The sequence below is a fragment of the Corvus hawaiiensis genome, chromosome 9 (genome assembly GCF_020740725.1).
Source record: "Corvus hawaiiensis isolate bCorHaw1 chromosome 9, bCorHaw1.pri.cur, whole genome shotgun sequence".
In the NCBI taxonomy this organism is placed as follows: domain Eukaryota; kingdom Metazoa; phylum Chordata; class Aves; order Passeriformes; family Corvidae; genus Corvus; species Corvus hawaiiensis.
In genome coordinates, this window is record NC_063221.1 from 14,486,036 (window position 1) to 14,512,434 (window position 26,399).

The window sequence follows — 26,399 nt, forward strand, 5'->3', positions numbered from 1 at the left end:
CACTGAATATTGGAAAAAAATCTCAAGAAGGGGAGGAAAATGAACAGTTAAAGTGCAAGTACAACACTAGGAGATGATTACTCATTATAAAACAGGGTGACCTAATCTCATTTGTTATTTCTCACAGTCTTTAAGATAAGCGGACTCTATGGCTAAAGTGTCCATTTTAAGACTGTTTCCCACCCTTATAACATTTGGGGTAGGGTGTGTACCTTTAAGTAACTCTTTATCTGTTGGCTCTGGGAATCCAGACTAGAGCCCACACATGCCTGAATCTGTACAAGCCTTAGGCACAGTTGTCTATTCTTAAGTGTATGTGCTGTAAATGTATTTTTAAATAGAACTTTTTTGTGTTCCTATGTGTATGACTTCTCTCAGCACTGGTGCAGACTCTCTTCTTACTCTAGGATGTTACTCAAGTGAGGATAGATTCATGGCCAGCTACCAATTTTCTTTATAGCTGTTAAATAAAAGCTTTAAGTGTTAATTGGTTTCATAGCTATCCATATACAAAAGAGTATGTATTTCCATTCCCAGTTTTGGAAGGATTGGGGGGTCAGGGTGGGTAGTTGTGGGTCTGTGGGGAAATTCTTCTGTGGCCAGAAATAAGCCAGAAGCACAAGTTTATTGTAAAAGTCAAATGTATTTCACATATCTGATGACCCAAACAAGTAGATATGCTCAGGATAAGTGTTATGTACTGACAGGTTTTTTAATACACACAGATACTCTAAAGTTGTTGTGTTGGGGGTTTGTCGAGTAATCTGATATTGAACTTTATGATGGACTCTTTTGTTAACATGTAACCACAATGTGTCTCCAAAAATGCTTCCATAAAAATGTCTGGCAAACCACAGAGCAAAAATGAAGCATTATTTTCTTGTAAAATCACAGAATCACACAAGAATACATGGAGGTGCTCAGGGAAAGACTGGATGTGGCAGTTAGCGCCATGGTCTAGTTGACATGGAGGTGTTAGACCATAGGTTGGACTCAATGATCTCGGAGGTCTTTTCCAACCTAATTGATGCTGTGCTTCTGTGGATTCCATGTTGAGGTCTTTACCACCCCGGCCAATAGTGGCGATCCCTGTTCCTGCCCGGGCCCGTCCGAGCTGTCGCTATTGGCGGTGCCGGGGCCGATTCCCGCCGGCTTCGGGACGGGACGGGACGGGACGGGACGGGACGGGACGGCGTGCACCTGCGGCAGCTCCCCGGCGCTGTGCACGCCCGTCCTACAGGTGAGTGTGTCGGTGCAGAGGGACCCACGGTGACCCCCGCCCCTCAGGAAGCGGGGGGGAAAGCGCGGAGGGTTCCCTTACTAATCACGGCCGCGGGGCTGTGCCGTGGGAGCCGTCCGGGGGTCGGGCAATTCCCTTCACCGCGGTTCCCCTCAGGAACAGCGGCGCGGCCGCTGCTCCCCGGGCGGGGCGGGGCGGGGCGAGGCCGCCCTTGCCACCGCCACGCTCCGCCCGCCCGCCGCACGAGCCGGTGCCCGCGCTGGAGCCGCTGCCGGAGCGGCGGGCCGGGCCCCCGCTGCCCTGTCCTGCTGTGCCCTGGCCTGGCCGCGCTCCCCGCCGGGCTGACCTCGCTCCCGGCCGCCGCTGAGCCGCCCCCGCCCGCGGTGGATGCCGCCGGGGAGCGGGCGGAGCGCGCCGCCGGGGAGAGGGGCTGCCGCGGCCGCCGGAGCCCACGTACATGCGAGTGCCCTCTCCGCTCACCAGCATGCTTTACTTCCAGATGGTGATCATGGCAGGGACCGTGATGCTGGCTTATTACTTCGAGTACACGGACACCTTCACCGTCAACGTGCAAGGCTTCTTCTGCTACGAGGGCGCGTACCGAAAGCCCTACCCGGGCCCGGAGGACCGCAGCGCCGTGCCGCCGGCGCTCCTCTACTCGCTGACTGCAGGCGTGCCCGTGCTGGTGGTAAGCAGGGGCTGCCTGTGCCTGCTCTCCGCTGGCTTGTTGGGCTGGGCTGGGCTGGACCGGGCCGGGCCGGGGCGGGCCGCGGGTCCCGGCCGGAGCGGTGCCGCCGGCGGGCGGCTGCGGGTGGGCCCGCGGGCGGGGACCCTCCGCGCTCCCGGGGCTGCGGCCCGGCCCCGGGGCCCCGGCGGGCAGCGCTGCCTGCCCCAGCCCGTGCCTCACCGTGCCCACCGCGCCTCTCAAGTTTATTTTTAGCACCGGTTTATGTAACTGCTAGTGCCTGTATTTCTAGCCCCGTGCGACTCCTTTTGGTAAAAATTTTCTTTTATTTTTCGAAACGCGCGTCGCTTGCAGGTAGATGAACAACCTGAGGAGAACCCGGTTTTTAGCAACCCGTTACTGATGTGTCACCCGGTGCTAATTAGAAAACCCCTCTGGCGGTTTTGTTTTTTAAAAGTCAACTGGTACATGCAGGGAACAGGGAGCACTTACACTTGATTTAGTTGTCTCCATATGTCACTGTTACTGATGGGTGTGCAAACGAAACCTGTGTCTAATTGAACATGATCTTCCGTCAATCAGTTTTAAACAGGTGTGTCTAAAAAGTGATTTATTTAATTGATTTTCTTTGGGGGTCTTTTTTGGAGAACATCGAAGAGAAAGCTTTTTGGAAAAGCAGTGAGATTCCTTTCAAGCTGTTGAAGGTACTCTTTATGTTGTCATATAACGAGGACATTAGCATCATTTAGTGATCCCTGACCGTACTGAGGAGGAAAGGCCTAGAGGGGAACATTTAACCATTGGGGATGGATTATATATAGACTTAGCAGGTGCATGCACAGTTAAACAGAAAGTCCTTGTAAAGAGTTGATTTTAATCTACTGTAAGCATTAGAATAATACAAAAATGCAATAAGAAGAGGCCTTTTAAGATAGTAATTACTTGTTTCACACATTAATTCTTTTTCAGGAAAATGTAATAAAATAGAAGAAAAAGCCTCCTCAGGGTAATGCTATGGTAATCCCAGGCACGATTTCTGCATTTGTAGCATCATGACCTCTCAGATGGTATCAAACATAAAACCTCATGATCAGGATAAGCCTTAGTATTTGAGACTTGGTTCTCTTTTTGATTTTTTTTTTTTTTTTTTTCCTGAGGGATTGAACCTCATCATTTGGCAAAACCTGTTATATAGCATTTTGGTTTTGTTTGGTTCTTTTGATGTGAACATTAGTTACTTGACCACTTTATTAACCTGTTTGTTCTTTTGAACCCCCAAATACTGTTGAGATTCAAAAGGGGAATTTTTATTGTTTGTTTTGTGGTGATGTTTTTCTGTTGTTGGCATTTGATGTTTGCTTTGCTTTGAATTCTATTTCTTTTGTTTAGCTCAGGAAGTTATAAAGATTATGTCAGATATTGATGTTGAGCATCTCTTTTTTCAAGTATGTGTCAGCAAGATGGATTGGTAGTTTCAATTCATTTCCTGGGTGCTAGATGATTACGTCAGAGGAATCTCCATGACATTTTGGGTTGGCAGTCTTGTAATTAGCCTTGCTAAAAAGCTAATAATAGAATTTAATGGTACTTAACTGTGTATTATTATTATTATTTGATTTTATTAAATGAAGAATTTAACTCCTGGGAGTCTCATGAATTCAACAGCATTAAAGTCTAATAATTAACTTTATTAAATGGATGGATTTTTCAAGTTTTGCATAGAGTTTTGTTCTGATTTGCCTTGGGCAATCCTCTTGGACTTAGTGTTTACCTGGGAAGGCACTTACTCAGTTGTGCAGGATGTGTACATTGTCTTTCCTTGTTCTTTTCATTGAGAGGAGTGGTGAAGGTAAGAGTTCTTCACCAAAACAACTTGTATGTTTTCAGTTGTAGTTGGTTTCAGAGATTAGGTTCTCTTCTATTTCGTTTGTTTCTTGTCTATGAAATTTTGGACATACATGTTCTGTGTTAATTTTGTTTCTGTAAGTGAAATATAAAAATGAATCATGTAACATAGCTATATTTTGGTCTGTAAAGATGCAAATGTAGACTAGTGAGGGAAATGGATTTCTGTGAATGCAATTTCACTTTTTTTTTTAAATGACTATTGTCCTTGAACATAGCATATTAAATACTATGATTTATGAGGGTTTTTTTTAAAAAATACGGTTTTTTTTCCTGCTCGTTTGGTGTATGGGGTTAATGCTCTTTCTGGAGTTTTGAGGTAGAGCAGCAGAATCCTTATCCTTGGTGTTCACAGCAGCTGAGCTTTTTTTGATGGGACTTGTTGAATTGGAGCTGTAGAGTGCTTCAAGATAAGCCAGGTTATCTTAATGTGACTCAATTCATGTGGCTCCATTGCACTGAGTTTTAACGAAGTTGCTCAAAAATCAGGAAAAAAAAGAGTTTTTCTAATGATTTTCCTTTCTACATGCCTGCTAGCAGAAAACTAAAAAGGTAAACTACCGCTAGCAGGATCTGTCTTGATGAGCATCTCATCAGCAGTGGGTCTCTGGCTGCTGTGAGGCTGTCATACAGCAGCTCATCCAAAACCCCTGTGGCACATCAGAGATGCTGCAGCAGCCCTGAGTGCCAAGCCACGGGGTTGAGCTGAGTGTCTGCTCACAGGGCAGCAACATGCATGTGCTGAGACCTAAATAACAACCTGTGTCATCTGACAGGGATGTACTGTGAGCACTGTGTTCATCCTGGAAACTTTCTGGTTAGTCTTTAAAATGGTACTTCCTGCTAGCACATTCCTACAGCCCTGGTGCAGCACTGCTGCCAGGCTTTCATTCCTGAGTCAATCTGCTTCCTTATCCCATCTGCCCCCATGCCATCCAGGGACAGATGCAGCTGGCTGGCAAGGCACAGGTGCTCAGGAGTGTGATCTGAGAAACGCAGTCCCAGGGCAGAAGCAGAGACTGCTTGCTCAACTGGAATGCTTGACTTTTTTTTTTTTTTAAGTCAAGTTCTCTGATATGGGAAAGGGAAACTGTGACTGAAGGAAGGAAATTTTGTGCTCTGCACTTGGGACTCACTGGGTTTGTATATGTACAGTCTTTGGTCAAGTAATTACAACGTATTAACCAAGTATTTGGTCAGCCCTGAATTGGTGGGCAGCTGGACTAGATGATTATTGAAGGTCTCTCCCAGCTGAATTATTCTATTCTAAATAACTCCTAGGTTGTGTAGGATCTAGTAAGGAGTCAAATTGTGCTATTTGCTTTGGCTATAACAAATTTATTGTCTGCTAAGATGTATCTGCTTAAAGCCCCTGCAACTTCAGAGTCGCCTGGAGAATCTGTGGGTGCCCCATCCCTGGCATTGTTCAAGTCCAGGCTGGATGGGTTTTGAGCAGCCTGGTCTAGTAGAAGGTGTCCCTGCCCATGGCAGATGGGGTGGAACTGGATGAGCTTTAAGGTCCCTTCCAACCCAAACCATTCTATGATTCACAGGTATTACAGCAATTGCAGGAAACCTGTAGAGGAATCCAGCAACCTTTCTGTAGGATGAGAAGAGCTGCTTCTTTTCCATTTTTCCAGCTGGTTTCCTAACTTTTATGTAGATTCCATGAAATGAAGATACATTATAATGTTGGTTTTCCACGGATTATCTCTAAGGGGTATAAGCACTGTTTCTAATCTGCCAAATCTGTAATTTTTTAGTTCTTCCACTGGAAAATGTTGAGGCCCCAAACAGTGGTTTTTGTTTAGTTTTTTTTTTTAAAAAGTGCTGAAAACAACTGCAGCTTAACATAAAATATATGGTCCCTTCTAATGTTAGACTTTTATTTGTTGAAGGTTTCCTAAGTCATACTTTTAGGCACAGGTAAAGCAATGACTTGAGTGAGTAGATGTGTTTGCATAAGGAGCATTACGCACACAAGCAGCAAAATCTTAAAAAATGTAGATGAGGTGGAAATTGCATTCAGAAGAGTGGAAAAACCCTAAGTATGAGATTTAATGAGGCAAGACTGAGACTTGGGAAGAGGCAGTGCCCCTGTGGGCTCCCTACTTCCCCTTTGTCTTTGTGACTCAGGTTTGAAGGAGTGCTGCTGGCTCTGTGCTCCCATCCTTTTACTGTCCATAGCACTAATATCCTGAAATCTCTGGTATACTGAGAAATTCTCAATACATGGTTTGGTTTTTGGATTATTGTTGGGTTTGGTTTTTTTTTTGTTGTTGTTGTTTGTTTGTTTTGGGGTTTTTTTTAATCTTAAACTCAGATGTGAAGGTCACAGGAAATAGGCTCTTGATTTGAGTCTATTCAAATATGTAATGAGCATAGAACTGCTAGTTGAGAGCTCAGTGCTATTTAAGCCATTTCCCAAAGTGCCAGTTCTTGCTCAGTGGGCTGGTTGCTTTTTTAAACTTGTTATGACAGATGTAGCTTGGGAAATACATGCCAGTCTAATCCTTTAGCTTCCAGTAGAAATGATTTCTAGAACAGTGAGACTAGTGTCTCATGTTTTCACAATCTATAGAGTGATCAGTTCTGCATTACTTCTTTCTGGTAGATGTTAACAATTTTGACCTCTTTAAAATACTATGAACTGCACTCAAGGATTCTTTTAGTGATTCTACATGCTAATATAGATTACTTAAAATGTCAAAACTGTTCAAATAGATGGTATAAAATGTGGTGTACTGGACCTAAGATGTATACTGACAGGAGGAGATAACGACACGTTTTCATTAAGATATGTGAACAGTTTTATTATGCAAATGTTGTTTGTTTTTATTTCCAAGTAATAAATATATGATTACAGTACTTATCCATAAAATATACACTTCTATTTGTGTAGGTGAATTCCTAGCATATTCATATTTTCTCTGCAAACCAATTAAAGACTAATTTGTGTTAGGATAATACTTTCAATGTTATCACTGAAAAAATATCTGCCATTTAGACATGAAGTATTGCATTCTCTTTTTTTTCTTTTAGTGGACTGGAGGACTCTTTAGATTGGCACATCCCAAACAAGGAAAGGATGTCAAAAATCAGACATTTTGCCTTGAACTTGGCTTTAGTCAGTAACTTTTTCCTTTGAGGAAGAAATTTTGAATCCTGGCAAAAGAAAGACTGTAAAGTGAGAGATGCAATATCATTGTTCTCGTATCAAATTTAATGTACCCTGATGCTTAAGAAAAAAAAAGATCATTCTATGAATATTGAAAAAGAGAAGCTGCCTTTTGAAGTAACTGCACAGTTTTCATAAGTCTCCTTTCTTCTTCACTGTCTTTGCTGCTGTCTTAATAGTTCCAGGTCTGAGTAGCTCAAGAGCAGCCGAAGAATATTCAGAGACCTGAAGGAGATGCAGCACTTGATTCCAGCACATAGATCTAGCTGATATGACTGGACAACTCCCATCTCAGCCTTCCTTTCTGAACCTGCTAGTACCTCTTTTCCTTCTGACATCTATGACTCTATGTGCTGTGGCATCAGGGACTGATCAAATTTAATCAGGCTGAGTTCTCAACATGATCTTGGCAGAGATGCTTTTAGTTAACCTGTAGTTCACTGAAACTATTCTATTAGTGTGTAACTTAGTGCTGTACATGAAAAAGGGTGGTAGAATATCATATCTGGGACATCAAAATACTCTGTTGTCTGTTATAATGTGAGGGAAAGCATAATCCAGAATTAAAGCTCCAAAAATATTTTCTGTGAATTTGCTGTGCCTCATGCCTGTGCTGTTTATTCATTCCTCACCTTAGTCAGAAAAAGCCACTACCTTCACAAGTGTTCCTTCAATCTACTTTAGGCTGATCATTTTTCTACTTCATGCCTGGTACCATGTCACTTTGGCTTCTATGGACACCTTGATAGTATTGGAAAAATCTAAAGCACAGGGACACTCCACTTTTGTGAGACCCCACTGGAGTATTTCATCCAGCTCTGGGGCCCCCAACAGAAGAATAATGTGGACCTGCTGAGTGAGTCCAGAGAAGGATCACAAAGGAGATCAAAAGGCTGGAGCAATTCTATGAAGACAGGGTGAAAGAGCTAAGGTTGTTCAGCCTGGAGAAGAGAAGGCTTTGGAAGGACCTTAGAACACCTTCCAGTACATAAAGGAGGCCTACAGTAAAGCTTTAGAGGGACTTTTTACAAGGGCTCATAGTGATAGGACAAGGGGCATTGGCTCTAAACTGAAAGGGATTTAGAATAGACATTAGGAAGAAATTCTTCACTATGAGGGTGGTGAGACACTGGAACAGGTTGCCCGGAGAAACTGTGGATTTCCCATCCCTAAAATTTTTCAAGGCCAGGTTGGATGGGGGCTTTGAGCAACCTGGTTGCAGGGGTGGGAGCCAGATGATCTTTAAGGGTCCCTTCCCACTGAGGCCATCCTGTGATTCTAAGAATCAAACAGCCTTTTCTCCTGATCTACTACTCAAAGCAGAAGTGGCCTCTGTGCATCCTGAAGGAGATTAAAGTGTTTCGTCATTTCTGCCAGAAAAGAATCAAGGAAGCTTGATAAATAATGCAAGGATGAACAGTTGCCAGCAGCTGTGTTTCAGGAAAAAAATTCCTAAGAATATATAGCCAGGTATTTAAGTTTTCAGTTTTATGCACAACTTACTGAGAAAGCTAGAGAAATCACCCAGCAAAGTATGCAGTCTATCCTAGTGCTCTTCTTCTGGGAACACTGAACTTCTATTATGCTAGGTACTTGCAGTATTTGAACATCTCATGATGCTGTTTATGATAAGACAGTGATAGAGCAACAGAAGATTAAAGTTTTACATCTTGAATCATATGAACTGGGTAGACTAATTAGCCTCTGAAATCAAATGGAAATAATTTTGTTTGTATGAGAAACTAATTAGCTAATCAAAGATAATAATTCCAGGATTATTGAAAAAGTTCTATATCAAGAAGCTAAAGCATTTTAGCTTCATATGCCTTTCTCTTGCTGGCACATTTGTCAGCTGTTAAAACTTAACATGAATAAGGAATTGCCAGAATACTTTATTTACTCTGTGATCACATTGTTCTTGCAGAGCTCATTTGGTCCCTGTCCTCATAGCTCTGTTTCAACCTGTGTGCACAGCTGTGACTTCTTTCCTTGATAGTTTTCTTCTTCTGTTCCCATGTGTTTGTAGGAAAGATAAAAAACTTGCTGCCTTTTTTTTTTTTTAAATATGCAAATACTGGGGTCTTCAGGAAGCCACTTTTTTTGGAAGGAGGAATGCCCTTTTCTGGAATGCAGGAGATGTTTAAAGCTAAGGGACGATTTATTTCATGCTCTTCCTTTGTGAATGGATAATTGCTTTACAACTTTACTTAAGAATAAAAAAATAAATCACACTGTTAGGTCTGCAGTAACTTTGTGTACCATATGTCGGTATTGGCCTGTTGGGACACATAGCAAGACAAATACATGATTTGATAGTCTGATGCTGGTTTTATCTCAGCATTAAACCACTGATCCAACAGAGCTATAACCAGGAGAAACAATTAAAAACTCAGAACCACTGTGTGTTTTCTTGGGAGTTGTTCTTTATCTGTCTGTCTTCCTCTTGTGGTGTGATGGCTTATGTGAACAGTGCCTGCAGAAGTTATGTTTGTACTTCCAATTGAATGTATTTCTGCTGTGCTTAGTATGCATGTGGTTTACAAACAGTAACAATATCGAGGCCATATGCTTCATCCTTTGATGGGCTCTCTGGAAGTAAAGTGGCAAGCAGATGTGAACAAGGCAGGCAGGGTTCTGTTTGCAACAGCTGAATGCCTGCTTGTCCTACAAATGATGCACTTATGTTTAAGTGAGAAATTGTTAATCCAACTAATCCTGCCTGATTAAGGAATTTGTGTCATTGTTTGTAATCTAAAAGAGTAGGCTTTAAGTAATAATCAGTTTTTCAACTAAACAATTCTTGCTCATTGTACATCATGCAGGATTGAGGAGATGGGTGTCCATATGATACATAATAACTGATAGCCAAAGTAGAATTTTAAGTAGCTTTAGCTGTGTTTTTCAGCCTTAAAAGCGTGATATTTAAAAAGCTTTATATGCTCTTGCAGCATCTCTCAGATACACTGAAGTGCATGATGGCCCAGCTTTCATCATACATGGTTTTTATTTAGCAGAGATGTGGTAACCTCATAGGTTGCAAGTAGAAAGTCCAGCTGAAGTGGATGGCACTCAAAAAGTTGTACATGAGACATGGTGTTTTAATGAGGAATATCTATTGAAAACAAAGTCCTTTGTATTCACACATAGTACAATGAACATGCTGTTAGACTGTGACTAGGAAAGCAGAAGTTCTAGCACTTGCTATCTCTGATGGGCAAACTGCCTTTGCTAAGATCACTTCTATTTACCTGTGGATCGGAATATATTTATTCTCAATGTAATGTGCTAAGAAATCTGGAGTAGGAAAATTACTATATATTGTATATATTAAGACTTTTTAGAATCTACTATTAGTGATAAAAATTGTTCAGTACAGATTCAAAACTGACTCTTAATTCTGGATGCCACTTCTGGGGTATGAGGCACCATAAAAAAACTTTCTGGTTATATGGTATGAAAACTCAGGTTGTGGATTCCACTCCTGGTTGCCATTGTGGACAACATACAGTTATATGTACTTCTGTTTGTATTATAGAAATGTATCATAAATATACAATGTCTAATTACTATACATTGTATATTTACATGGAAATTTCATTAACCGTATGCACTTGTTAATGTACAGCCAATTATAAATGTAGTATAGCTGTGTTTTAAAAATATTACTTTTCTTTCTCTGCTGCTCTTAATTCTTGCCTCTCATCCATGTTGGGTTAAAGAGTATGTAGGAAGGCATTCAGAGTTTTTAGTTTTGTAAATAATAATTAAGAAAAAAGCAGCTACCAGAAGTCAGCCTAACAGTATCCTGCTATTCTGATTAGATTTTTTTCTTTCTCTATATACATATTGAAATGCATGTTGGTTTAGGGTGGTAGGTTTCATGCTGTATCTTAAAAGAATTTTCAAAAAAAAAATTTATTTTTTATTTTTCATTCAAATCTTGAGTAATATTATGAGGATTTATTAGAATCAGTAAGTGGAACTCAGCTTCCCAGTATAGTTATTTTGGGTAGTAATAGGGATTTCTGTGACCTGTCTGTAGCAATTTAGGGCTCAGACATGACAGAATTAATTCTGCTTAAAGATTTCTTAATCACTGGTCAGCTGAGCTGCACTAACCAATGACATGAACTTGCAGCCTGTGGGGAGCACAAGGTGAAGTATTTGAGCTTGACCTGCATTAATTAAGACTGAGCTCAGGATGTTAATTTTTTGGGTTTTATGGAGTGGGTGCACAGGCTGTCCATGACAGGACTCTGCTGAGAAGAGGGGACCTCCTAGGGTCCAACAGCTCCTGGCTGATGCCTGACCTTGCCAAGTGCAAGTCTGTGCATAAGTTCAGCTCTATGCAGAATGATGTATGGACATTACCAAGCTTCGGCACACACTTAATAGTACTTTGATCATGCTTGCATAGATTAGCTTGATGTCCAGAGCCTCTCCACTGCTCAGTTTCTGCTTCTCCTGTTCCTGTGAGGAGTGTCCTTGGACCTGTTGGCGTGTATCAGGGCTCTGCCATGAGGCCGGGCCTGAGGCTGCTGTCATCGTGCATTCAAAGTGCACAGATGTGAGTCTGAGCATCTGAGAGGCCCAGGGGAGGAATGGGGAGCTTGTGCTGCGTTAGACTGTAGGCCATAAGCATGCTCCACGTGAATGGTGTGAGGATGGTCCCCTTTGCCAAGTGCTCATGCTTGACTGAAGTCAGCACTTCAGTCGGTCACAGGGACTCTTTCCAGAGCATTTAGCAAAGGCAGATGAGATTTGTAGGCAGATTGACCGTGGGGCATGTGAGTGGTTTGGGGACATCTGCAGCTGGCAGAGTGAATGTAAGGAGCTGGGCTGTGAGCTCTGTCTGGCTTTGCCTTGATAAAGGGATCTGACCGCTCAAGCAGGATGGACACGTAGCCTGTAATGCCTAGCTGTCAGATGGTAGTTGTGAAATTAGGCTTCTCTGTTAAGCCATAGGAGATTTGTGCATGAAAATTCATACAAGAGCTAGATTGTTAATTTGTTATCCTGGTATTGCTAATGAATTATCTTGGTATTGATGGAGTTTAATCACATGCTTCAGTGCTACTTGAAATCACAAGGCTTTCCTGAGGTGGAGTGCTGTGTGTGAATGAGTTTGGTGCTGATAGAATCTTTTTCGGGAGCCACATTCATTTTAATAGTCAGTACTGCCGTTTTACTCAGTATTTCTTTTGCTTCTGAATTGATTGTGATTGTTGTGTGATTAGGAGTAGATGGAAATCATAAAGCAGAGACTTAAAAAAACTAAGTATGTTTACATATGCAAGTGTGTATGCACAATGTGCTGCCAGAAAGTCATGTCTACATGGTTGACTTGTATCCAACTTGTATAGTTTAGTTCACATGTACTTTTAACCTTGAATACCAATGGCAAAAATGTAATACCTCAAAGAATTGATTCACTTACACCAGAATACTTAAATTGTCATCACTGAATGTGTGCAAGCACCTTTCATTGCAGCATACTTTGAATTTCTCTTTGTAGTAATTTAAATTGCTCCAATAATGAGACTGCACCCAACACTGGTTAAAAACATGTGTTTTTACATTTACATAACAGTATGTATTTTATCTAATATCCTTTATTGTCTTCACAGAGAAGACCAAAACCCAGCTCTTAAAAAGTCTGCCTTGAAGACAGTCAATTTCAGAGCTTCACAAGATCTAAAATTTTTAAATAGACTCATTCATCCTTAAAACACTTCCCTCACCACTTGAGCTTTTTTCAGGATATTTGATAAAGCCAGCAGCATACTTACTATTATTTTACAGATCTGTGCAAAGGAGATGATCCTTGTTAGGATAAACCATTATGCACTATTTCATGAGTGGAAAGAGATACAGTCACATATTGAAGCAGAGTAGCAGGGCTGACTTCAGCCAATGGACTTTGCAATTAGTTTTCAGAATACCATTGCATGCCTTAAAGGGCTGTTTTTATGCTCTGCTGTCTTCACAGCAAAGTATACAATCTCCCCTCTGTCTTGTAGGCATTTCCTGTACTAGGAAATTTTTGCTGAAATTTCCCACTCTTGCTGCTCCTGTTTTCAGCTCATTGGCTGCTGTGTTAATGAGGGCACTTGGGACTTCCTCTTAATTCAAGCACTGCATTGTGCAAACTTCTAAACAGGGTCAGACAACATAGTGTTGCCAGCTGCACATCTGCAGCCATCTGGATTTGTGGCAGGAGCAGTAAAATAGACATTGTGTAGCACAGTTGAAAGAGTGACAAAAGTGGTGCAAATCATATTTGCAGAAAACCCACCATAGAGAAACCCACCATAAAGAAAATCCACCATATTTGATCTACAGAATATAGAGTATAATTATTGAAAAGGTCTTTCTACTTGTATATTTATCAAATAAAGATAAACAGGATATGCTATTGCTGTGCAATGTTTTGTGACAAAGCTTGCTGGCTTATTCATTCCCATTGCGTTGTTAAGAGCAGGGATAAGTAATTATTAAAGCTTCTGGTGCTCATAAACAGGCCTCTGCCCCCACTTGTATGACTTCATTAAGATTCTGTTTCTAATAAACATCACTTCAGTATCTTAATTTATTATAATAACATTCTTAAGGAGAAATAATTGCATAGTGTGAAGTTACAGCTTTCAGGTCTGAGGAAGGAGATGCAGGAGGAATGGTCACACATTGTTTTGTATCTGGGCTTGCTAGGTGTTTGAGGTGAGGCCAGAAGAGGCTTCTGTACAATGTGTACAATGTACAAACATACTTTCTCACTGACCAGCACTCTAGTGACTGTTCTGGGAATAACGTCCTGAGTCTGCCTGATCAGTGAAGCTTCAAAAGTTGACTTCTGTAGAGTTGTTCTCTTTGACTTTGTTACTCAAGAGTCAGTACAAGTTGCCCTCTCTATTTTTCTTGAAAGCTTTTATTTGGTCACTTGTTTCCTGGCTCTCAGAGGCACTAGAATTATGGATTAACACTGTCAGGGTTTGTTACTGAGTAGTTTTATTGCTGGTTTTACACTGAATGCACATATTATGCACAAGTAACCCTAATGTGAGACAGCTCAGAGTAAGTCATAGTTTTAAACCAAATGCTTCCATGCGTGGGCTTTTAAAGTGTTTTAAACTAATTTTTAATGACACCTGGATTCTTTTCAGTGATGCTTACAATGTAAAGACAAAGTATATTAGAAGTATGACTTTAAAATAGTACATTAAAGAGCGGGCATTACATTTGTTGACTTATCTTTCTGATTTATCTGACCTGTTAAACCTCTTTCTCAAATATTTGGTACTGCTTCCCTGTAAAATTGGATTGTCTTCCTAGTTTTGTTTTATTGTTTTCTTGGGACAGTATTCTTAGCTAAGACCTGTTTCTGGACTTTGGTTGAGGTGCCGCTCTTACTCTAGGGTGCTGTAAGTTTTCACAACTAATCCAGCTCCTGTTGAAGCTAGTGGGGTTATTACTTTTGATTTCCACTGGAAAAGGTTAATGACCTTAATGTATTTCATTTGTTGGCAATTATACTGTAGCCTAAGATAATGGTAAAGGAAGAGATGCTTATACAGAAGCCACTATAATTAGGAGTGGAGCTACTTATGTGATTTCAAAGAAAGCTATTTTATTGTGAAGATGATTTTTAATAAGAAGTTTAGAATTAATTTTGAGCTACTTAAATTTATAATTTTGAATCAAATACTAGTTGATAATAATAAACATAAGTAATAAACCAATTGTATATGTTTTGTAGACATACTTTTTTTGCCACAAAAATCCAGAAAACAATTTTTGTGGACTCTTATAGCTATTAATCTTATGTACAGCATGTTTTTCTCATAGCTCTATTAAAACACGGCGTGCTTATACTGTTACAGTGTTTGGTCCTCCATTTTCCATTGTTTGATGGCAATGGCAATTTAGTGAAAGTGGCTTTCCTTGAACTGATCTCAGGAATAATATATCTGCAAAATGTGTCTGGCCTTGAGTAGAAGTGAGCTAGAAGTAAGACAGTGGGAAAAGCAGGAAATACAGATATTTTCCTTCTTCTGAGCCTCTGAGAACAGTTGGCTACAGTCATATACTGACTGTAAAACCACTACTTTGTGACCAGAATCTTTAAGAGATGCCTTTTATGTGATCAGATTTTATTCAAACAGGGATGAAAGACCGTTTATGTTGAATTTTCCAATTGAATGTTCATCCTGGGTAGAAAAGCGCAGTTGCGTAGATCACCTAAGGCTTAAAATATAAAGTAACATTGTGGTTGGAAGTGATCATTGCTATGGGTGTCATAAGCACTGGTATTGTCTTTATCAAGGAATCATATTTTCAATATGCACAGAAGGGTTAGGACACCAATCTCCCTCATCAGATAGAACAATGTACCGTTTTCTTGGGCAGTGAAGAAACAAAGGGGTTCACCAAGGCCAGGTAATAAAGAACCACAGTTTTTTCCACATGTGTCACTGGAAGTCCAATGGAAGACTTCCTTGATACAGCTGAAGGCAGAGATGAATATATGAAATTCATCTTCTAATAGAGAAGATAAATCATAGAGCTTTGAACATTTTGTTTTTCCTTCACAAATATCACAGTATTTTAAAAGTTGAAGTTAAGTGCCTGAGAAAAATGAAAAAAATTGATGTAGAATTCTTTTTCAAACTCCTTAATGAAATAATTGTATTTAACAACAACCTTTTTCAAGTATCAGTTAGAGATCAGGAGACTAAAATTAACTAATCTCTGGTCGTATTACAACTCATTTTCCTATGGAGGTGTGTTTGTAAAGTGTGGAGTTTGGAAACTTTGTGTTATGGCATCCTTGGTTTTTGTAAAAAGAAAATGAGAACAATTTAAAAACTGTAAGAATTTCCTATGATAAGAACCTTATCTGGAGTATAAAGTAACTTCACAGTTTGAAATTTGAATTTATGCCTTTAGAAGGCAGTCTTGAATTAATTTTTCTCTCTTTCCCTCACCATTTACTAGGGGTTTTTTTTAGATGCAGAGATTTTCTCTAGATTAACATTTTTTTCATAGTTTTTGGATGTTATTTTTTAAAATTAGAAATGCTCGATGCATGGGCAAGAATTCTCATGAATTTCTCTTATCTACTACCTCTTGCAATGTGTTCAGCAAGAATACTCGTGTCAGCATTGTAAAACTGGGCCAAACATTTAAACATTTAGATAGTTTTAGAGCTAGGTGCCAGACACCTACTTGGCCCCCCAGTCTGCCACACTGGCGTTCCTGAGTGTGTTTCCCTTGTGTCCTGGCCATTTCTAATCGCCTGGAGAGCTGCAATGCTGAGCAGCTGCATGTTCTTCATCTGACAGAGATACAAAAGGTTCAGCAGACACGAGCAGGAGCTGTGATGGCACACACAGTGGGTGGAGTGGGCTGCATGCAGAGCACAGTGTGGAGGTGGAGCCCGGCAGGGCGGGCACGCCGCATGGGCTGTGCGCTGCATCCCCTGCCTCCGGCCCGGAGCACCGAGTGCCATGCAAGGCCTTGCTCTCGTGTGTCAGGAGTTGTGGTCTGGCCCTCTGGTGATGGCACAAGACCTTCTCTCAGTTACACTCAGCATAGTGGGACTTGGTACCTGTTTCTCAAAATGGCCTTTTACATAACCAACCTTTGCTCTGGTGGTGTGTGATTTCAGCCCTGGTGCTGCTCTGCAGGGGCTTTGCCTGTTGGACACCACAGATGGGCTCCAGAGGAGATGCCTTCTGCACACATGATCAATTGCTCAGTTAAGGAAAAAAAGGAAAAAAGGAACCTCTTAAGAGACTGTGTACTTCAAAATATTTCATTTTTTTCCTCTCATGTGGTAGTGAATTAAGATAATTCAATGAATGATGAAGTCCATGTCTCTGTGATTATGTTCTCATGTGGTTCATTTCTGGCTTCCTGCTTATAAATGCTTGGTTATTATGTGCCTCTTGCTTTCAAATAGCAGTAAAGTCTTCATGGGGAGAGCAGCCTTTACCACTGTTACATACCGAGTATGTCTACAATGTATTAGAAAGGGCAGTAAAGAATATTTGTTCCTGTCAGAAGTAATATTACTGTTTAGTAGTATATAGCCATACTCTGCGCTACAGAGAAATAAGTAAAGCAGCTAATATTTCGCTATTAGATATGTAATCTTTTACTGCTATTTTTCTTCTGTAAATGGACATGGCCAAATATACTAAATTTTAGTATTTTTCTCAAAAAAAAAAAAAAAAGGGGAGTACATATTCTTAAAACAAAATTTGCAGGCTCAAAAGGCTGAGTATTTTTTTTCAAAATCATTCTCTAGAAAAGCAATTTTCTTTTCACGTCTTTTTTGTAGACCTTCAGAAGCTGGTATGCAGTATGGACCTATATCCCCATGCTGAATGCAAGAGAGGATATTTTGTATTTAATCAATACCACACAGTTTTATCTAGGATTTATTTTTTCATTTTCTGCAAAACTACTGGTCATTTGTTACTATAGAAAATGTACTTCTCTGAAAATCGACCAGGGCATTTGCTGTCAGTTTAAGCAAGCAGGAAGCAATGAGAACAAGAAAAACACAAAGAAAATGGCCTCAAGGGAAAGCTCTGCATAATGAACTTGAAATTGCTACTGCTGGAAATACTGTTGCTGCTTTTCCTGCCAGGGCTGTCACCTCACTCAACAATTTCAGCTTCAAGCGGAGAGTGGAGCTTTACTTTCAGCATCACTAAAGGCCAAAGTTTATGTTGCTAGATTTCCCAAACTCTGAGGCAACAACGCTCATTGGTACATGGATGGCATTTTTAAAGAGGAAATAGGCCAGGAATAGCCCATGGTCTCAAAAGTTAAGAAACCAAGGTAAAGAGCAAGGATAACAAAGCATATAGAAGCCATATTTTTAGAAGAGATCTGCATCACACCAAGTGGGAACTCGTAAGTGAAATGAGTAGGGAGGCCATGCAATTTAATTGATAACAATTTTCCTAGAGGTACATAAATCATCCCCAAGATTTTTAGCTCCATTTCCTACCGTCCCTTCTTTCCTGATAAGGAAGAACAAGGGAGCTCATTCTAGAGAGAAAAGCAGAGCTAGGGCCTGCCTGAGGTGCTCATTCCCCAAAGGTTATTTCTTGAAGATGGCCTCATAGAAGCCTTGGTTAGTGTTCAAGTCATGCCTAAATGAGAGAAACACAATGAATGAAACTAAGTCAGAAGAGAAACTACAATGCACAGTATTGTAAAATGTTGCTCTTCGCTTGACAAGTTGAGGACATGGATGAATATTTAGTGGTCTTTTTAATGCAGTAACACTTTCAGTGTTACTCATCTATCTGAGTGGTTGCTGTAGTTACAGCATAACCCTGAGAATTGGTAGAGAGGGAATTGTGTATTCTATGACATTCCCAGCCTGTGTGAAATATTTCTTGAACACTTGTGTAGCCTAAAGTAGGTGTTAGCTGGAAACGTCTATGACTGTATACACAGAAATTTATTTCCTAATCCCTAGTAGAGATTATCAACCTTACATTTCAGGATTTGGCTTGTTTAAACATATTCACGTACCCTCAGATATTTTGTCATCCATATGAATGTTTAAGTCTCATTTGAGTCCTGGGGCTTTATAGGGAGTTATGTGAAATATATGAGAAGGATAGGCCATAGAATAAACCTCATTAGTATCTTAAGAAGATCAGATTTAAGGTAATTTATTTATATAGGTGCTGGCTGTTGTAAACCATAGCAGACACTAGGGGAATTTTGTTTATGGAGTCAGTTTAACCAAGTCAGAGCTGCTCTAGCTCTAATATTTGGAATGAGTCAGGGTTGACATTTCAAGTTGAAAAGAACTCAGAATTTAGAACCAAGTTAAGAATATACTGGATGGATCATTTGGGGAAGGAGAAATTAGATTTTTAAATTGACATGCAGTGCTAAAACTAGGCACAGCTTGCCTGGATTCAGAAAAGTGACTAATACAGAAAAAAACCTGGACTTATTTGGGAGGAAGGAATCAGTGTAGGGAATATGTGCAAAATACCGTAAGAGTCCTGAGAAGAAAACAAGGAAAGGGACAGGTATTAGGTGGTTGGCAATAAATGCAAAAAACGTACTACTAGTATAAACACACCATGAAAATCAATCAGCTAATATATTAATCAGGAGTTAAGGGGTGAAACAAGAAGAAATATTAATTTTAGATCTCATCCCTCTCAAATTCTGGCTGTCAAATGGGTTGTCACATCATAGACAGGATGTGATTGCCATGGAGATGGTTCCAAGAACTTCTGTAATTTAATTTTTGCTGGGTTAATATTTTTCATGTGCTTCCGTAAGAGTAAATGATCGTTCTTGTCTTGTTCCTTCTTGCAACATTCATGTATACTGTGTTTTTATCTAAGGACTCTGCAAGTTGTTTATACATGTGTTCTTCAGAATACTGGAAAGCCTGCACTTTGTATTGTTAGATGAGAATTGTTCTTTTCCTTATACTTTATATGCTGTAGCTATATGTCAAAAGGTTTTCTGACCCTTAGGGAAGGATGGCCTCCCCTGGTTTTAACAACTGTTAAAATATCTGTGAGCTAAGAATTTTAATACATACCTTTGGGAAATTTGTACAGTGATCTAAAGTAGTATGATGCTGTTAGAATAAGGTAAAAGATGCTTCTAATATCCACTCTTTCACTGCAAATTATATTTCTATGCCTGAACTTGTGTAGTTTTGTCCAGACATTTATGTTGTCAGAACATTCTCCAGTGCAATCTTTCACTGCCAGTTTTGGAATATGCCAAAACCTTTTTCCCCAAGACTTAGAAAAGATATACACAAATAATTCTGTTAAATTAAATGTCTTTTGTTGGCTGGTTGCAACTCGCATATGCAGTGGAAGGGCCAACAGTGGTGTCCATGCCAGCAGAATACGGAAATTATTCCTTCCAGGAATATCCCAGGCATACAAATTGTTGTAAAGTGCAGGGGGGATATCGCTCTCCTTTTCCTCTGCCCTGTAGAGCTGATTATTGCCAGTGATGCTGGAGAGAAGAAGGGGAAGGAATTGCACTGTGAAACAGAGTTTCTCCTGGGATTTATTGAGATTGAAAAGGATTTTTCTTCCATTTCTGAAGCATCAATAGGCTGATTATTGAGATGAGCAGTGCTTGTGCTGAAGGATGGAGGAAGGAGAACAGCTTTAGCTGAGCTGCCAGTACAGAAAAATAAAGAACCTGTATTTATTGCCAGATTCTAGAAGGATTCTATCGAAGCGGATCCATGGAAGCATAGAGATGAATGCCTTGTGTGCTTAGTGGCATTTCCCTCTCTGATTGCTTCTGACAGTAGAGCGCTAGGCCTTCTGTAGCAGGGGTTTTGTCCTTAGCAGAATTCCACATCCTTCTGACCCTTGCACCTACGTGCCCACCCTAAGAGTATTCTTGTTCAGCTAAGAACTTGAATGCTGCTCCCTGCTATTCTTGGAACAGAGGGTTTTCTTCATACAGGTCACCATCAAAGACAGGAAGTGTAATAAGAAGAAAGTGTTGGCAGCAGCAAGGATCTAGATGCAGCTGATGAAGACAGATTGCTGGCAGTGAGGATCTCCTTTCCTATAACTGAACAAGCAGTTCTCCCTTTAGTAAATCCCAGCTTCCCTACCAGCCAAGAAGACGACCTTTATTCTTAGATCAGCAGATTCAGAGTCTCTGCTCAGAGCTGGAGAGTTAAGCTTCTGGCACTCTTGGTGTTCTTGCAAAAGGTTGAGCACTGTATATCACAGATGCTTCCTTTGTGCTGAATTCTGCTCTTTCCTGGAGTTTCAAAATCTGTGAAAATTTTACTGAAATCTATTGAGTTTTGCAAAAAGAATTAAAGGCAGAATCTGACTGTATTCCGATTGCCTAGTCCTTGAGAGGAAAGAAAAGCGTTACTGTGACTCACAGTAAAAATATTAGTGTTTCTGTTGTCACCTTTATGAATTGCATTAAAACTGATTTTTTTGGTATGTTTCTTCATGAGAGCTATAGGGATCACTAGGTTGAATTTTCCTTGTCGTAATTTGGATGATCTTGAATTCAAGGTTGAATTATTTTTCATGTATACTGATCATTTGTTAATTATAGATGAAGAAATTCTACTTCACTAGGCTGAAAATTTGCTTACATCACGAGAGAGAGGATATTTGTTATTTCAGGTATTGAAATTTCTGTTTCATCTAAAAATTCCACTAGCATCTGAAGCCAGTCTAAAGTAATAGAAAATGACTGCTTTGGTGACAAATTAAATTTTGCTTTTAACACACTTGCCTCCAGAGTTATTTTTGTTACTTGGACCACATTATTTGTAAGTACCATTTTCCTCCACAATTTAGCCCAAAGGTATCTGCATAATCTACAAACAACTAAGGAAGGTCATTAATTGCATCCTTCCTGTTGACAACAAAATGTGCACATGAGCCAGTGCCCATAGATTATTTTGTTTTGTAGAACTGTTCAGACCTATTATGATATATGAAAAGATTTATATTTTCCTGCTAGGTCAAAGGTTTAGAAAACCTCAGCAATTAATCAGATTTGATGGCATTATTTCTTGTATTTGTGTAGTATTAAGATTTCGGTTTGGTGGTCTTCATTCCTGTTGATCAAAGTGTGATGTACCTATCAATAAGCTTTAAGCTTTTCATGTAGAGGAGTGGAAGGGCCTTGCCTGCAAGTCCCACAGTGAATCAAGGTTAGAATCCAGTGGTCAGTATTTGACCCTTCTACTCTACTTTTCAATTATACCCTTGTTGCCTGCCATAAAGCTTCAGTGTCGTAGTTTTAGATAGATACCTGCTTAAAGTCTTGGCTCTTGGCTTTGGCATAAAGTCTCAATCCTTAATTGTAGTGAATAAATTAAAGGTCATGTTTTGTTGTACAGGCAAATACACCACCTAGAGAAGATACTTAACATTCAAAATATATTTTTTCTCATTTTGTGATTTTTCTGTTTATTTTTTGCCAACCATAATGTGAACAATATACAGACGTGAGAACTCTATTTTGGTGGAGTGGATGTGAAACAGGCCATTCTTAATGTTAAAATATCAGTGCTGACACTTCATTCAAGCATGAGGAACAGAGCTAAAGCCAGACTTGATAAATTTAGCTAGCAAAATGTGAATCAAACCCTGTTAAGTACCTCGAGGCAAACTAAACCTCTGATGTGAACAGGAGCTCTGTTACGACTTTTTTTTTTCCCTTTCTCTCTACCATAGTCCAAAATTTAAAGCTCGACCCTGCGAAGTGCTGAGTGTCAGTGAATGCCATATGGGAACTGAAATGTTCAGCATCTTCCAGGATTAGGGCTTTTCTTTGGATCTTGTGCATTATGTTGTCCTTGAACTAATAGATTTCTTTCTCTTTCCCCTCATCCGGAAAACTAGGTTATGTTATGTCGACTACAAATCCTGTAGTAATGTAGTAATTTATTCTCTTATAAGGCAAATAAAATAAAGGAAGCCATAAGGCATATTTCCCTCATAAGAAGATTAATGTACAGAACTTGATTCACTTATGCTGTCTTTTGTGCTGGTTTGGTCTTGTTTCTTTAAGATGAGATGTCTGTCTCTGTAATATTAGTGTATTTTACTTGCTGTAATCTGATGTACCATTTCTCTCCCCTTTTTTCTCCTCCCCTAAGATTATCGTTGGAGAAACTGCAGTCTTTTGTCTACAGTTAGCTACAAAGGATTTTGAAAACCAAGAAAAAACAATATTAACTGGAGACTGTTGTTATATAAATCCACTGGTACGCAGGACCATCAGATTCCTTGGTATGAGCAAAATTACTGCTTTCATTTTCTGTATGGTGAGAGTGATCAATTATGTCTTAATTTTTACCTGGGGAAAATACTCAGATAACCATGTAACATTTCATGTGTAGTTTTAACTGAGGTGCAGTTTTCCTTTTAGGTAGCAAATGAAGCTTTTTGGAAGTTTGGATTTAAAAACAGTTGCAGAAACAGCAGTAAAAGTAGAAAAAGCTGGGACTGCAGGGGAAAAATAACTAGCAGGCCTGAAGCAGGGTGAAGTAGAGAAAGTATCCTTGTGCCATATCTATAGGTAATAGTAAACACACACACCCCAAAGTTGAAGACATTGGGATTTAAATGTGTCTTTGAAGCTAAGTTGATTTAGGTGCTGTCTTAGCCTGGATATTGTATTATAGTGTCTAGCAGAAAACTGTAAAAAATCCATGCTACACTGGTTTTGGCTGAAACTCCCCCACTGACTTTAGTAGATGTTAGGTGTCATGTTTTCTCTTAGTTTGTTCTAAATGTGTTTGGAGGGAGAAGTCCCACCACTCAAAATGTGTATTGAACGTTTCCAGATGCTGCTTTTTAATATGTGCAGGGATGCCATAGCAGGGCTCAGTTCTGCTGTTTGCTTCTCTCGTGGTTGCATCTAAAGGAAACAGCTGGAGGAATGAAGCCTTGGGGCGGCTAATCCTGCTGTGTACCCCAGTCTCAGGGTGAGGGAGGGCATGTGCAGCTGTGTCTGTATTTGCAGTGTTTGTGTGACAACTTTGCCTGCCTTCTCAGAGTGCCATTGCTCCTGGTGAGAACGAGACTGTCTTGCATAGGTCTGGAGGAGGTGGGGAGTGATGATAAGGAGCTCCTCCCACTCCAGTTCCTCTCTGTGTAATCAGTGCCTGAATGTTCTTCCCACTAAGTGGTCCCTTCTTTCCTCACAGAAGCAAAAGAAAATTTGATAGGGATGGCAGGAGTGAACAAAGGCCTCTTCGCTGTTCCAGCAGATGAGGCATAGCTACCCATTGTGCTCCCACAGAGTGATGTGTGTGATGTTGTGCAGTGCACACCCTCGGGACTGGCTGAAAGGCCCTTCTGTGAAGTGATTTAACCAGGCACAATGTGCTGCTCACCAGAGTCTAGCATCTTGGGGGGAGTTAACATTAGTGCAACATTGTTGACCAGCCAGGATCCCAGAAATCAGCCTTGGTCCTCTATCTTTGCTAAGAAAAAAAGCCTGACCTGTATAAATGCATGTTTCTGTGGAATTATGTCTGCTGTGATGTTGATCCATCAAAGTCCTCATAGTGCCTCATGAAACTGGGATTTGCCAGAACTCACTCTATATTCACAGTGGAGTATGGGAAAGGTAAGGTGATTTGCCCATGGAAATACAGGAGGAAATCTGTAGCTCAGGTGGAATTGGAACAAGCAGCCACTGGCTTTTCCTGCTGGTCAGGGTGCTGTGTTTGCATGTTCTTTTTCTATTTACAGAGCTCATTTTCTATTTGCAAAAGGGTAGAGAGGGACCTCAGAATATCAGGAATCTGTTTTCTTTTAAGTAATCAGATACATGCATTTACATTCTAATGATTGAATACATGTGCTTAATGCCTCACTGATATGTCTGATTGAAAAAACTCTTTAGCATAAGTAGCTCCTCAAATATATAAATCTTTAGCTCACTGTGTTGATACTGTGATTAATATGCCATGCATAGAGATTTACCCAGTAGCAGGCAGATGAAGACAACTCATGCATGGCAATCTTGAATTATTCAGTACTTTATCTTCTTTACAGATGCAAGAGAAAAAAAAAAGTTTGTCCAGTTTGTGTTATGACTTTCCAAGTTCCTTCTCCATCAGGATCTGACCTTGGTTTTCAAGCAGATTTATAGGGTAAAGAATTTCCCTCTGTCACTTCTGTTTAGTGGCAAAAGTTAGGTACCAGTAAAGCCAACTACCCCAAACAGGGGACATGCATGGCTATGGGCCCTAGGAAAGCAGGCTACTTGCACAAGGGGTAGGTGTTCCTATGAAAGATGGGAGAGACATCAGGTGTGTGGGAACATTGCAGTGTTGTTGCTGCAGTTTTGTAGGAAAATGCTATCTTCAGCATGAACTGTGGTCTTTAGGGTACAGTACATGGGAGGATTTTTCATGTTCTTGAATGGAAGAAGCTGGTATGCTGCTGTGATAAATACTATAAATTGTCTGGAAATGTAACTCTTTGTTTCCCTCTTTAGGAATTTACGCATTTGGACTGTTTGCTACGGACATCTTTGTAAATGCTGGACAAGTAGTAACAGGGAATCTTGCACCCCATTTCCTTGCACTTTGTAAGCCCAACTATACAGCACTTGGATGTAAACAGTATACACAATTCATCAGTAGCGTACATGCCTGTACTGGAAATCCAGACCTTATCATGAAAGCCAGAAAGACTTTCCCATCCAAAGAAGCAGCACTAAGCATATATGCAGCTATGTATCTGGCTGTAAGTATGTTATACCATTTAATGTCACTATTTTTTTGAAAGCAAATGACTTGCACTGTCAGGGGGAGGAGGGAGGAATGGGTAGAAGATAAGGCCCAAAATATTGGCTGATTTTTTTATATGTAAACCTGCTGTGACTTACTGTGAGAATGATTCATTTGGCTTAATTCTGACAAGGTGTAGTGGTTTCCAGGCCTTGAAAGCCAAGACAATACTAAGAGAGGGCAAGTTGTCTATAAAGGGTATAATCTGTAGATTGAAGATAACCAGTTCCTTGGTTTTCTTTTTCCCCATTTCCAGAGTGTTTGGACAATCCTTTGCTGGGTGCTAAGGAGTAAGGCTTGGCATTTCCTCTGTCTGGTAGTGGTACCTCTCAGTGTTTTAACCCAGTGCAGATCAGCAGAATTGCACATGGCCATATGGTTTGGTGAGGTGAAGCAGAAGGGTGAGCTATATGTATGTCTGATCTCTGCAGGTTTCCCAAGATCCCTGTGTGTCTTTTGGTACCAGAATTGGTATTTACAGGTACCTCATTGTTCATGCAAAGTCAGTTTGGCTCTTGTTATGCAATACAGTGGGCTACAAGACAATCGACCCTTTTTTCCCCTCTCTCCTCTATTTTATAGGGAGTGATGAACAGTGCTGGGATAAAAACTGGTGCTTGCTGGCAGGCATCAGAGCTGTTGTATAGGTTGTGGAGGGGCAGGGGAGAGGAAGAGTGACCATTTACTCTCACTGAAGTGTAACTGGCTTAGTTTGGAATGCTTATCATTCTAGCCTTAAGCAGGAGCACATCTTGTTCCTGTGCCGGGGACAAATTCTCCCCAGCACATGCCTGTGTCTTACCTGACCTGCACTGGTAATCACAGCCTTTTGCAGCCCTTTGGATGAGCCCAGGGCTGCCTTCATAGTGTCAGTGGGAAACTAGACAGCTGTGTGTACCTTTGTGGTCATTGCAGGAGTCATCCCTTACATTCCCTGAGTATTTGGACAGTGGCCTGCCTATTGATGTGTGTGTATATGCACATGTAGACACACATGTGAGTGTGTGTTGCTTTTGAGCACATACCAAATGAGCCAACTTTTAATTCCTGATTGATCTGGAAACTGATACTTGACAATATG

At 40.4% G+C, this 26,399-nt stretch overlaps 1 protein-coding gene across 3 annotated transcripts in view; it reads left to right on the forward strand.

Annotated features, from left to right (window-relative positions):
• PLPPR5 (phospholipid phosphatase related 5) overlaps positions 1 to 26,399 on the forward strand; it is a 120,812-nt gene that overhangs the window by 74,208 nt on the left and 20,205 nt on the right. For 2 of the 3 annotated variants that reach the window (XM_048312552.1, XM_048312551.1), the window contains 3 exons: positions 1,740 to 1,928; positions 22,670 to 22,802; positions 25,024 to 25,274. In XM_048312552.1, the coding sequence (XP_048168509.1) occupies positions 1,740 to 1,928; positions 22,670 to 22,802; positions 25,024 to 25,274 (573 nt within the window). Of the gene's footprint in view, positions 1 to 1,505; positions 1,929 to 22,669; positions 22,803 to 25,023; positions 25,275 to 26,399 lie in introns of those variants that run through there. The other variant, XM_048312553.1, reaches the window with a different exon arrangement.